We start from the raw sequence: 13,116 nt of genomic DNA, 5'->3' as shown, positions 1-13,116 counted from the left end.
AAACATCCACTCAATGTGCAACGGCAGTTAAAAAAGCAAACAGAATGCTGGGAATCATTAAGAAAGGGATAGATAATAGGACAGAAAATATCATGTTTCCTCTATATAAATCCATGGTACACCCATATCCGGTGATGAGCTGCCAAAATCTTAACAACCGGTTCCCTATAAAAAGTTCTGATTTAAGGGATGTGCCCCAGTATGTATTTTTTGTACCAACAGGGTTACCATACGTCCGTATTTTCCCGGGAGGAATTTTTAAAATTTAAAAATTCCTCCCGGACGGCGATTTAAGACCCAAAATGCCTGACATGTCCAGGAAAATAAGGATGTATGTTAACCCTGCCTAAAGTTCTTTTTTAAAAAGATGGGCCTAAGCTAGAACTGAGCTCCGTTTCACACGTGTGGGGCCCCACCACTCCCAGGTGGTGTGCTAGGGTGACTAGATGTCCCAATTTTATAGGGATAGTCCCGATTTTGGGGTCTTTTTCTTATATAGGCGTCTATTACCCCCCAACCCCTGTCCTGATTTTTCACACTTGCTGTCTGGTCACCCTAGGGTGTGCACATGTGTGGGTCCCAGCTGCTCCCTGTCCCCCTCATTGAAGGTGTGCAGGGTTACTGCCCTGGGAACTGCAGGGCACCAGTGGACGTGGGGCCAGCTGCAGACAGGGGCGTGGGGCAGGGCTAGCTGGAGGCAGGGGTTGCAGGGCTGACTGCAGGCAGGGCAGGGGGTGTGGAGCTGGCTGGAGACAGGAGGGTGTGGGGTTGGCTGGAGGCAAGTGGGTGTGGGGCTGGCTGGAGACAGGGGCAGGCTGCGGGCAGGGCGGGGGTGCATGTGGAAGGGGCTGGCTGTGGGCAGGGCAGGGGGTATGGGGGTGGCTGCAGACAGGTGCTGGCTGCAGGCAGGGGGTATGGCAGGGGCTGACTGGAGGTAGGGGCTGGCTGTGGCAGGGCAGGGGTGTGCAGGGTTGGCTGGAGACAGGGGCTGGCTGCAGGCAGGGAAGGATGTGCGTGTGGCAGGGGTTGGCTGGATACAGGGCAGGGGGTGTGGCAGGGGCTGGCTGCAGGCAGAGGGTGCAGGGCTGGCTGGAGACAGGGCAGGGGGTGCGTGTGGCAGTGGCTGGCTGTGGGCAGGGGCTGGCTGCAGGCAGGGCAGGGGGTGCGGGGGTGGCTGGAGACGGCTGGCTGCGGGCAGGGCAGGGGATGTGTGTGGCAGGGGCTGGCTGCAAGCAGGGGGTGCGGGGGTGGCTGGAGACGGGCTGGCTGCAGGCAGGGGCTGCTGTTGGCAGGGGGTGCGGGGGTGTCTGGAGACGGGCTGGCTGCGGGCAGGGCAGGGGGTGCGGCAGGGGCTGGTGCGGGCAGGGCAGGGGGTGGCTGGAGACGGGCTGGTGTGAGCAGGGGGTGCGGCAGAGACTCACTGCAGGCAGGGCAGGGGGTGGCTGGAGACAGGAGCTGACTGCGGGCAGGGGGTACGGGGGTGGCTGGAGATAGGGGCTGGCTGCGGGCAGGGCAGGGGGTGCGGCAGGGGCTGGCTGGAGGCAGGGGGTGGGGGGGCGGCTGAAGGTAGGGCAGGGGTGGCTGGAGACAGGAGCTGGCTGCGGGCAGGGCAGGGGCTGGCTGGAGACGGGCTGGTGCGGGCAGGGCAGGGGGTGTGTGCAGCAGGGGCTGGCTGGAGGCAGGGCGTTGCTGGAGACAGGAGCTGGCTGCGGGCAGGGCAGGGGCTGGCTGGAGACAGGGGCTGGTGCGGGCAGGGCAGGGGGTGCGGGGGTGGCTGGAGGCAGGGCAGGGGGTGCGGGGGTGGCTGGAGGCAGGGCAGGGGTGGCTGGAGACAGGGGCTGGTGCGGGCAGGGCAGGGGGTGCGGGGGTGGCTGGAGGCAGGGCAGGGGCTGGCTGGAGACAGGGGCTGGCTGCGGGCAGGGCAGGGGATGCGGGGGTGGCTGGAGGCAGGGCAGGGGGTGCGGGGGTGGCTGGAGGCAGGGCAGGGGTGGCTGGAGACAGGGGCTGGTGCGGGCAGGGCAGGGGGTGCGGGGGTGGCTGGAGGCAGGGCAGGGGTGGCTGGAGACAGGGGCTGGTGCGGGCAGGGCAGGGGGTGCGGGGGTGGCTGGAGGCAGGGCAGGGGGTGGCTGGAGGTAGGGCAGGGGTGGCTGGAGACAGGGGCTGCTGCGGGGGTGGCTGGAGGCAGGGCAGGGGGTGGCTGGAGACAGGGGCTGGCTGCGGGCAGGGCAGGGGGTGCGGGGGTGGCTGGAGGCAGGGCAGGGGTGGCTGGAGACAGGGGCTGGTGCGGGCAGGGCAGGGGGTGCGGGGGTGGCTGGAGGCAGGGCAGGGGGTGCGGGGGTGGCTGGAGGCAGGGCAGGGGGTGCGGGGGTGGCTGGAGGCAGGGCAGGGGGTGCAGGGGTGGCTGGAGGCAGGGCAGGGGGTGCGGGGGTGGCTGGAGGCAGGGCAGGGGGTGCAGGGGTGGCTGGAGGCAGGGCAGGGGCTGGCTGGAGACAGGGGCTGGTGAGGGCAGGGCAGGGGGTGCGGGGGTGGCTGGAGATGGGGCCTGGCTGTGGTCAGGGTGGTGGGTGCTCACGGGGAGAGCAGCCGGACACAGCCCAGGCCCAGCAGAGCAGCCGGGGACCCAGCCGGCAGCATCGGGAGCCCCAGGGCCAGGGGAGCAGCAGCAGCAACAGGGCTCCTGCAGTGCAGCGCCCCCGGCGGCCGGAGGAAGAATTACATCACTTCCCGCCCGGAGCCCATTAAAGCCTCAGCACCTCCTGCAGGGAAGCAGGTTAACAACCGGTTCTAAAACTGGTTCAAAATTTAACAACCGGTTCACGCGAACCGGTGAGAACCGGCTCCAGCTCACCACTGCCCATATTGTGAATATTGAGTGCACAAGTGGTTGCCCCATCTCAAAAAAGATATATTGGAATTGGAAAAGGTTCAGAAAAGGGCAACAAAAATTATTAGGAGTATGGAACGGCTTCCACATGAGGAGAGATTAATAAGACTGGGACTTTTCAGCTTGGAAAAGAGACGGCTAAGGGAAGATATGATTGAGGTCTATAAAATCATGACTGGTGTAGAACAAGTAGATAACAAAGTGTTGTTTACTACTTCTCATGACACGGGAACTGGGAGTCACCAAATGAAATTAATAGGCAGGAGGTTTAAAACAAACAAAAGGAAGTATTTTTTCATACAACGCACAGTCAACTTGTGGAACTCCTTGCCAGAGGATGTTGTGAAGGCCAAGACCATAACAGAGTTCAAAAAAGAACTAGATAAATTCATGGAGGACAGATCCATCAATGGCTATTAGCCAGGATGGGCAGGAATGATGTCCCTAGCCTCTGTTTGCCAGAAGCTAGGAATGAGCGACAGGCGATGGATCACTTGGTGATTCCCTGTTCTGTTCATTCCCTCTGAGGCACCTGGCACTGGACACTGTTGGAAGACAGGATACTGGCTTAGGTGGACCTTTGGTCTGACCCAGTAGGGCCGTTCTTATGTTCTTATTACCGCACTTACATTAAGATTTGTCAATATTTTATCTTTGTAGCATTTATTCTGTTGGTCATTCTTGCTATTATAACTGACATCCTTATTTTTACATGACCATTTAGACTCCACCACAGCTCTGGGGAGTTCTTTAAAAATTGGTGCCTCATTTCTGATTGGAATTTGTCTGGTTTCAACTTCCAGCCACTGGTTACTTGTTTTGCCTTTCTCTGCTAGATCAAAGAGCCCTTTGGTACGCAGTGTTTTCTCCCATGAAAGTTTGTTTACACTGGAATCCAATCACTTCTCCTTCTTTCTGACAAGCTAAACAGACTGAGCTCTTTAACTCTCTCACTGTCAGACATTTTTGCCAGCCCCTGAATCATTTTTATGGCTCTTCTCTGCACCCTCTCTAATGTTTCAACGTCATTCTTAAAATGTGGACAACAGACTGGGACACCGTGTTCCAGTATCGGTATATGGGGGAATCACCTCTCTGCTCCTACTCTTTTCTCTCCTCTTTATACATCCAAAGGTCGCATTAGTTCTTTTGGCTACAGTGTTGCTGTGGGAGCTCATGTTCCCTTGTGACTCCTAAATCCTTTTCAGAGTCAATGCTTTCCAAGACACAGTTCCCCGCTGTGCACATATGGCCCGCATGGCTTGTTCCTAAATGGACGACCTTGCATTTGGTTTTGTTTGAATGGGCCCAGCTTACCAACTCATCCAGATGCTCTGTATGACTGCCCTGTCCTCATCATTATTCACCACTCTGTCAATCTTTCTGTCATCCGCAAATTTTGTCAGCAGTGGTTTTTGGATTTACTTCCCAGTCATTGATGAAAATGTTGAACAGCGTCAGGCCTTGAAATGATCCCTGTGGAATTTCCCTGGCATTCCAAGATTTATTCAAAATTAACATTAGTGGGTTAGTCCAGAGGGTTTCAAACTTTTTTTCTGGTGACCCAGTTGAAGAAAATTGTTGATGCCCATGACCCAACGGAGCTGGGGATGAGGGGTTTGGGGTGCGGAAGGGGCTCAGGGCTGGGGCAGAGGGTTGGAGTGCAGGAGAGGGTCAGGGCTCTGGGCTGGGGGTACGGGCTCTGAGGTGGGGCCAATGATGAGGAGTTTGGGGTGCAGGAAAGGGCTCCAGGTTTTGGGGGGGGGGGCTCAGGGCCAGGACAGGCAATTGGGGCATGGGGTTGGGGCATGGGCTTACCTCAGGCGGCTCCCAGTCAGCAGCACAGCGGGGTTGCTAAGGCAGGCTTCCTGCCTGTCCTGGCACCGCAGACTCCCCGGAAGTGGCCAGCAGCAGGTCCGGCTCCTAGGTTGGGGTGTGCATGTGGCTCCGCGTGGCTCTTGCCCGCGGACACCGCTCCCCCAGCTCCCATTGGACGGGAACCGGTGTGGAGCCGGTGCTTGGGGTGGGGGCCCCGCCCCTCTGCCTGGGAGCAGAACCTACTGCTGGCCGCTTCCAGGGCGCAGTGCAGTGTCAGAACAGGTAGGGACTAGCCTGTCCTAGCCGGGCAGCACCGCCGACAGGACTTTTAACGGCCCGGTTAGAAGATGTTGGTGTGTAATATTTAGAAACTCTAATGATTTTGCACTACTGGGTGCATGAGGCCGTCAGCATATGTGTCCCAGATGGAAGTCCATTGTGATAACACCGTTTTACGTTGCACAGCTCATTAAGAAGCAAGATGTGCTACGGTTTATTGTGGAATGCTGTGTGCAGTTTGCGGGGCCCACAATTCAAGCAGGGCGTCGATACATTGGAGAGGGGATCAGAGAAGAGCGATGAGAATGATTAAAGGATCCAACAAACTGCCTTATAGCAAGAGACTCAAGAAGCTCAATCTATTTAGCTCAACAAAGAGAAGGTTAACAAGTGACTAGATCAGAGTCTATAAGTGTCTACACGGGGAACAGAATTTTAATAATGGGCCCTTCAATCTAGCAGAGAAAAGTCTACCATGATCCAATGGCTGGAAGTTGAAGCTAGACATACTCAGACTGGAAATAAGGTGTAACATTTTTAATGGTGAAGGTAATTAACCACTGGAACAATTTACCAAGGCTCGTGGATTCTCCATCACTGACAATTTATAAATCCAGACAGGAAGTTTTTCTAAAAGCTCTGCTCTAGGAATGATTTTGGGTTAGTTCTCTGGCCTGTGTTACACAGGTGGTCAGACGAGATGATCACAATGGTCCCTTCTGGCCTTGGAATCTATGAATCTGTGTTTAATTCAGGGGTCTGTAACAGACCCTCCCCGCCACACTAATGCCCCTTCCCCACATTGATCCATATGCCTTCCAGGCATGGGTGGCAGGTATCATAAGCCCCAGGGCAGGCTAAGCTTCCCCTGACCCAGGCCATGGCTCTGCCCATGTTGCACCCCAAGGCCCCGCCCTCCCTCTCTACCTGAAGCCATCAGGGCACCAGTGGCTCAGCTCCAGTCGCTGGCCCTGAACTCGGGCCTGCTGGTGGCCTGGGACAGCACTCGGGCCAGTCGTGGAGGGGGAGTTGGGGGGGAGGGCCAGTGGCTTGGCTCAGTGCTCAGGGAGGGCTGGTGGCTTGACCCAGCGGCTTGGCCCGGCGCTGGGGCCATCTCGGCGTGGAGGGGGGGCCACGGCTCGGCCTGGCACTGGGGCCAGCTCGGTGCGGAGGGGGGACCGTGGCTTGGCCTGGCACTGGGGCTAGCCTGGAGCTGGTGGGAGGACGGCGACTCAGCCTGGCACTGGGGCCGGCCTGGTGCTCAGGGGAGCCGGCCGGGTGTTTGGAGCTCCGGCAGGTGGGGCCTTGGGTGGAAGAGGGGGGATGGGCTAGTCTCCCCGAAGCAGGGGTTCACCCCTCGCCCACACTTCCAGGCCCTGCTGTTCTGAGTTATCTGTGCTCTGAAACAGGCAGTGGTGCCTTTCATGTCGAGTCTTTCATGTCGAGCACCACCCTTCACCTCGTTTACCCACTCTGGGTTGGAACCAGGGATTTTCGCCTCACAGCCATAAGAATCGTCCCACCAGGTTCCAGTAATGGCAATGCCACCTGAGATTTTTCTCGTGAATGAGAATTTCCAGTGCCCTCTTGCTTGTTACCCAGAGTGCTAGCATCTCGATAGAAGCATTTAAAAATGTCTTTTCTTTGCCTCCTTTGCCACCTCAGTACAATACGTCCCTGACATCTTGAGCTGAAGGGATATTTTCAGATCTGGGACTTGGATCCCATCAGACGGCATGCTAAGCAAGGATGCCCCCAATGCCCCAGTGGGGCACTAGGGATACTGTGCTTCAGGGGCGTGGGGCATGGGTCTCAATAGGGGGCGCTCTCCTCTCACAGTGAGTGCTGGCCCCAATGCCGCAGTGAGGCACTAGGGGTGGGGGGCCTCATTCCCTCTCAGCCAGTGCTGACCCCATTTGCTGCCTTAGAACTCTCTCCATGGGGGGCTCCTGACACCCACCCCCAATGCAGGCTCAGCAGGGCTCATGATCAAGCCCTTATACTATTGTAAGGCTGTGTGAGGCCCTGTGTCAGGAAATATCTCCTCCCCCCACTCACCCTTGTGTATCTCTTGTCTCTTGCAGGTTATTCAGTTCAGGTCATCACATCCCAGGGGCGGAGCAGCTACTTGGTTGGGGCCCCTCGCTACAATCACATTGGCAGAGTCATCCTATTCAGGCAAGATGCCAAGACTGGAGTATGGCAGATAGAAACCAGGGTGCCAGGAGAGCAGGTAAGGGGAGGGCATGGGGAGTGATGGGCAGAGAGTGAGAGAGAGGCAAAGAAGTCTGCAATATTTCCACAACATGTAACATTTTATGTTCAGATCTAAGCTGTAGGCAGCACCGGGCGGTTTCAGTCAGAGAGACTCAGGCAATGGATAAATGCTGTTGGTGTAGACAAGTGCACCACAGCTAACAATCAGCATGATGATGATCATTTATTTATTTGTTTTGAGGTAGTGCCTAGGAACACTACGTACCAGCTCAAGTTACAGACCAGGACCCCATTGTGCAAGGCACAGTACAAACACAGGCTACAAAGATGGCTCCTGCCCCCAAAGAGCTGACAGTCTCAGAGCTTATATGTTCAGTTAGATGAGTGATCCAGACAGAGAGGGGAAACATTTAACTCGTGCAAACACGGTAGCTTAAATAATGGCACCACATTTAGCAGGAAGCACCTCTCTCACATACAGCTTCCTGTGCGCTCAGGCAAACAGAACGGGAAAGATGATTTCAGCCAAGTAGACTTTATCACTTAAACACCCATTTTTTCATGGTCTGTGTGTATAAAAACATCCTCACTGTACTTTCCACTTTATGCATCCGATGAAGTGAGCTGTAGCTCACAAAAGCTTATGCTCAAATAAATTGGTTAGTCTCTAAGGTGCCACAAGTCCTCCTTTTCTTTTTGCGAATACAGACTAACACGGCTGCTACTCTGAAACCTATACGTTCTATGGGACAGAAGACTGACAGCAAGAGCACCACCTGCTGTGTGTAAAGGGAGGGTGACGCTGAGGACAGAATGAACATGGGGATTGAATCCTGCTCCCAGCAGCTTGGGCGGGGGGGGGGGGGGGGAGGTCCCAGTGGGATAAGAAGGAGGAAGTGACTAAACTAAAGGGGTGACTTATCTGCCCCTCTAGGTTGGCTCGTATTTCGGGGGTACACTGTGCGCTGTGGACCTCAACGGAGATTGGAACACGGACCTGGTTCTGATCGGAGCCCCCATGTACTATACACCCCTGAATGGAGGGCGCGTCTATATCTGCCTGATTAACCAGCAGGTAGGAGAGGGGAAGAATTGGGGTTTATCATGTAGATGGACAGATTTAGGGCTGGGATCCCATTAAATGGCTTGCTGGCAGAGCTGTCCCCATGCTCCAGTCGAGGGCTAAGGGGTGCTGTGCTGCAGGGAGCAGGGAAGAGTCTCTGTAGGGAAGAGGTGGGCAAACTACACCATGCTGCCCGGCCCCTGAGCTCCTGGCCCAGGAGGCTAGACCCTGGCCCCTCCCCTGCTGTCTCCCCTCCCCTGCAGCCTCACCTCGTTGCCAGCGCAATGCTCTGGGTGGCAGGGCTACAGAGCCCGGCCTGACCCGGTGCTCTGTGCTGGCCGGCTGCCTGTCCTGGTGCCTGGTCCAGGCAGCGTGGTAAGGGGGCAGGGAGTTGGATAGATGGCAGAAGAGTTCAGGGTGTGGATGGGGTCGGGGTGGTCAGAGGGCGGGAAACAGAGGGGTTGAATGGGGGCAGAGGTACTGGGGGGGCAGTCAGGAAGGAGGGGGGGTTGGATGGGGCGGTGGGGGGCAGTTAGGGGTGGGAGGTCCGGGGGCGGTCGGGGGTAGAGAGCAGGGGGGTGGATGGGGCAGGAGTCACGGGGGGCCATCGGGGTCGAGAAGCAGGGGGGGGTCAGATAGTGGGCAGGGGTTGGGCCATGCCTGGCTGTTTGGGGAGGCACAGCCTCCCCTAACCGGCCCTCCATACAATTTCAGAAACCCGATGCGGCTCTCAGGCCAAAAGGTTTGCCCGCCCCTGCTGTAGGGGGTGCTGATCCTTTCATCCTTTGACTCTTTGGATGGGGCCTGCAGGGGGTGACGCTGATCTGCACCAAGACACTGCAGGGGCAGACGGGGCAGGCGTTCGCACGCTTCGGGGCCAGCATGTCCGAAATCGGGGACATCAGCGGGGACGGACAGACGGACGTAGCCATTGGGGCCCCCATGGAGAGCGACAATCGCGGGGCCTTGTACATCTTCCATGGGGAGAAGAGAGGGCTTAATCCCCAGTACAGACAGGTGAGCCCAGCTCCTGTGGGGAGGGGTCAACACAGAGCCCTGAAGTGACACCATGGGGCCCCACAGCCCCCAAGTGCTGATTAGCCTGTAGCTGCCGCTTTCCCACCCCTCACCCTCCATTGCCCCCTAGTGCCCATTGTACAGAACAGACGCCCCTTCCCCACCCCTTACTGCTCTCTCTGCCCCACAGCGCATCGAGGGGTCACAGTTTCCCAGCGGGCTGCACTACTTTGGCCAGGCCGTCAGTGGCGGGACAGACCTGACGGGGGACGGACTGCCAGACATCGCGGTGGGGGCACAAGGGCAGGTCCTGCTGCTAAGGTGAGTTACTCTGTGTCATTGCGCTGCTCCACATGGCAGTCTCAGGCAGCACCAGTGCATGTGTGTGTGTGTGTGTTTGCTGCCCCCTGCTGGAGAACAGCAAGGGCATAAACCTCAAATTGGCTGTGTGCTCTATCATTAGATTTCACCAGCAAAGTTAGAAGTATGAATTCCTCAGGCACTGTAACAACTTCATCATGGCATCCCAGAAAGCCCCTTCAGGTGTTCTGGTCTATCTTGCCACCCATGTAAGCCTGCCTTTATGATAGATGGTCCCTTACACCAAAAACCACAACAATATTCCAGTTACTCCCTTCCCCAAAGGACCGGTCACTTACCCCAGAACAATTGTATGTCAGATCTCAAACCTAAGACAATGCTGGTAGCCAGTCCTGTGATAAACTAGCTAAAGATTTAGTAACTAAGAAAAAGATTACAGTCTTAGATTCCAAAAGATAAGAGAATCTTCTGTAAAAAGCAAACTCTATATGTCCTTTAGGGCTAACCCAGGCGAAGCACCTGGGGGTCTTTTGCTTATGCCTAGTGATTCTCACCCCTTTAGAGTCCAAGTGACACAAAGAAAACAAGCTTCTCCTTGTCAGGGATTTGTATCCCCTTCCCCCCAGAGCCCACACAGATGGGACAAGTTCATGCATAGGGTTACTTTTCCTAGAGGGGATGAGAAATGCAATTAACCAAATCTCTGTTCTTCCATGTCTCACAATGGCTCATTTGGTTTCAATGGCCTTCTTCTTTGGCAGGAGCTAACCCCTTCTGTAGGAAACCAGCCTTTGCATTAGAGAAGTTTCTCCCTGTTTACTGAGTTACAGGGTTACAGAGGTTTAAAAGGAAAAGACTCCCTGGAGTGCTATGAGCACATCCAGGCTGGATGGGAGGCTCTGTGGAGGGAGGGGGCCTGGCCCCATTGCAGAGAGGAGGTGAGTGATGATTCTGCTCCCCCCATGGCAGGTCCCGGCCGGTGCTCAGAGTTGGGGTCTCCATCAGCTTCCAGCCCTCCACAATTCCCACCTCAGCCTTCAACTGCCAGGGGCAGGAGCAGCTCAACACGAAGGCCAGCAGAGCAAAGGTCTGCTTCACCATCACTAAGAGCACCAGGGACAGCCTAGGTCAGACCAAACTCACCCCCCTCTTCCCTCCCCCCTGAGCCAGCCAGTCCCCTGCCCTGGGGATGGATCGGAGCCAGTGCCTCCTAGAGGGGAAAGACCCCGTGTCCCATTTCCCCTTGAAGTTCCCACTCTCAGTCTCTCTCTGCCCCTCGTTCCCTCTTCCATGTAGGTGACAGGATCTCCAGCACCATCCAGTACAGCCTGGCCCTGGACCCCGGGCGGACGAAGATCCGAGCCGCCTTCGACTCCACCGGCCCCATCCTGAGCAGGGAGCTGCCACTCAGCATCGAGATGAGATGTGAGACGTACCAGATAATGTTACCTGTGAGTGTGGGGGTTCTTGGCACCTTACCCTCCCACTGTGTCTGACCCTTGCTCCCAAATACCCAGAGAACAAACCTCTCTCTGGGTCCCACCCAGCCCCCCTTTCCCTTCAGGGTCCTGACATGTCTCTCTGTCTCCCCAGTTCTGCCCAGAGGACACTGTGACCCCCATCACCCTGCGCCTCAACTACACCCTGATGGGGGAGCCCATCTCTACCGCTAGCAACCTCAAACCCATCCTGAGCGAGGACTCCGTGATGGTGTCTATAGGCTTGGTAAGCTGCCAGAGCCAGGCCCCACGGTGGGTCTGCTGCAGGGATCGAACCAGTGACCGCAGGGTTTGAAAACAAGAGTCTGGAAAATTCAGAGGCAGCAGCAGCCTCCTAAACCCCTTTACACAGTGCAGCACTAGGGGGAGACAGAGATGGATGCTGAGTTTGCCTTGGCGATGGACCATCTCCCTTCCGTGGGAACATTCCAGCTTCTCCTCAAAGCTCCCAAAATATCCATGTCTAAAAAAATGGAAAAGGAGTACTTGTGGCACCTTAGAGACTAACCAATTTATTTGAGCATGAGCTTTCGTGAGCTACAGCTCACTTCATCAGATGCATACCGTGGAAACTGCAGCAGACTTTATATATACACAGAGAATATGAAACAATACCTCCTCCCACCCCACTGTCCTGCTGGTAATAGCTTATCTAAAGTAATCTTCAGGTTAGGCCATTTCCAGCACAAATCCAGGTTTTCTCACCCTCCACCCCCCCACACAAATTCACAGAATTTGTGTGGGGGGGTGGAGGGTGAGAAAACCTGGATTTGTGCTGGAAATGGCCTAACCTGAAGATTACTTTAGATAAGCTATTACCAGCAGGACAGTGGGGTGGGAGGAGGTATTGTTTCATATTCTCTGTGTATATATAAAGTCTGCTGCAGTTTCCACGGTATGCATCTGATGAAGTGAGCTGTAGCTCACGAAAGCTCATGCTCAAATAAATTGGTTAGTCTCTAAGGTGCCACAAGTACTCCTTTTCTTTTTGCGAATACAGACTAACACGGCTGCTACTCTAAAAAAATGGAAAAAGTTTAATCAAAAATCAAAATTTATTTTGGCCAGGGCCCCCTAGAGGGGAAAGGCCCCATGCCCTGTTCCCCATCCCTCTGAGCCAGCCAGTTCCCCTGCCCTGACGCTTTATCAAAGCTGGAGCCTCCTAGAGGGGAAAGGCCCCCTGTCCTGTTGCCCATCCTCCATGAGCCAACCAGTCCCCCTGCCCTGGCACCCCTAGAAGTGTGATACTGCTGCTCGCCAGAGGGGGAGGCGGAAGAGGGATTGTGTGGGCAGGGGAGGGGGCAGGGCTGATGATGGTGTGAAGGGATCCCGGGAGTGCAGCCTGGGAGTGTGGGACCATTGTGCCCCCTTAACTCTCCAGCCTGGGCTGTCTCTCACAATGCTTTGCTAGTGACAAGCAGCAAACTCCTCCAGGTGCTGTTATCAATCAGCACAACCGCATGCAGAGCCCCACACCCAACTACATTGCACAAACGCTCCCAGACCACTCACCAATCACACAGAGAAAGGCACCAGCCAAATCCCCCCAGCTCCCAGCCTTGCACCTCAGGAATATACCATCTTGCACTGCTCAAGATGAGCAATGCAAGTTTATTAATTGGTTCACCACTTCATCAATGGAAAGTGGACATACACCAGCCTTTGTAACCTGAGCAGATTTACCAAGCACTTCAGGCAAACTCACTGATAAAGATAAACAGTTAAACAAATTCATCAACTACAAAAGATAGATTTTAAGTGATTATAAGTGCTAGGCAAAAAGTCAGTTAGTTACCAAAAAAAAAAAAAAAAAAAAGGAAATATAAGCCTGGAGTCTTAACTCTAAATTCTATTTGACTGGGCAACATCTAGTTTAAGTAGTTTTTCTCACCCCACTGGATATTGCAGTTCACAGTACAAGGTTTCACCCTTGAAACCTGGGCCAGTCTCCTCTGTTGGCGTCTTCAGTCTTCTGAGTGTCCTTGTTGCTTGCGGCATAGGTGGGGGCAGGAGAAAGG

General features: G+C 55.4%; 2 protein-coding genes across 2 annotated transcripts in view; both read left to right on the top strand.

Annotated features, from left to right (window-relative positions):
- The window catches only part of LOC144266036 (uncharacterized), a 293,194-nt gene that overhangs the window by 238,148 nt on the left and 41,930 nt on the right, over positions 1 to 13,116 (top strand). The gene's annotated exons all lie outside the window — the stretch shown is intronic.
- Positions 1 to 13,116, top strand: part of LOC144267017 (integrin alpha-D-like) — a 29,116-nt gene that overhangs the window by 10,552 nt on the left and 5,448 nt on the right. The window contains exons 12-18 of the mRNA XM_077820636.1: positions 7,066 to 7,214; positions 8,133 to 8,273; positions 9,072 to 9,278; positions 9,469 to 9,599; positions 10,569 to 10,726; positions 10,896 to 11,050; positions 11,193 to 11,324. Of these exons, the coding sequence (XP_077676762.1) occupies positions 7,066 to 7,214; positions 8,133 to 8,273; positions 9,072 to 9,278; positions 9,469 to 9,599; positions 10,569 to 10,726; positions 10,896 to 11,050; positions 11,193 to 11,324 (1,073 nt within the window). The remainder of the gene's footprint in view (positions 1 to 7,065; positions 7,215 to 8,132; positions 8,274 to 9,071; positions 9,279 to 9,468; positions 9,600 to 10,568; positions 10,727 to 10,895; positions 11,051 to 11,192; positions 11,325 to 13,116) is intronic.

This window comes from Eretmochelys imbricata, chromosome 6, assembly GCF_965152235.1.
Source record: "Eretmochelys imbricata isolate rEreImb1 chromosome 6, rEreImb1.hap1, whole genome shotgun sequence".
In the NCBI taxonomy this organism is placed as follows: Eukaryota; Metazoa; Chordata; order Testudines; family Cheloniidae; genus Eretmochelys; species Eretmochelys imbricata.
The sequence above is the reverse complement of the archived record's forward strand: the minus strand, read 5'-3'. Positions and strand labels throughout refer to the sequence as shown.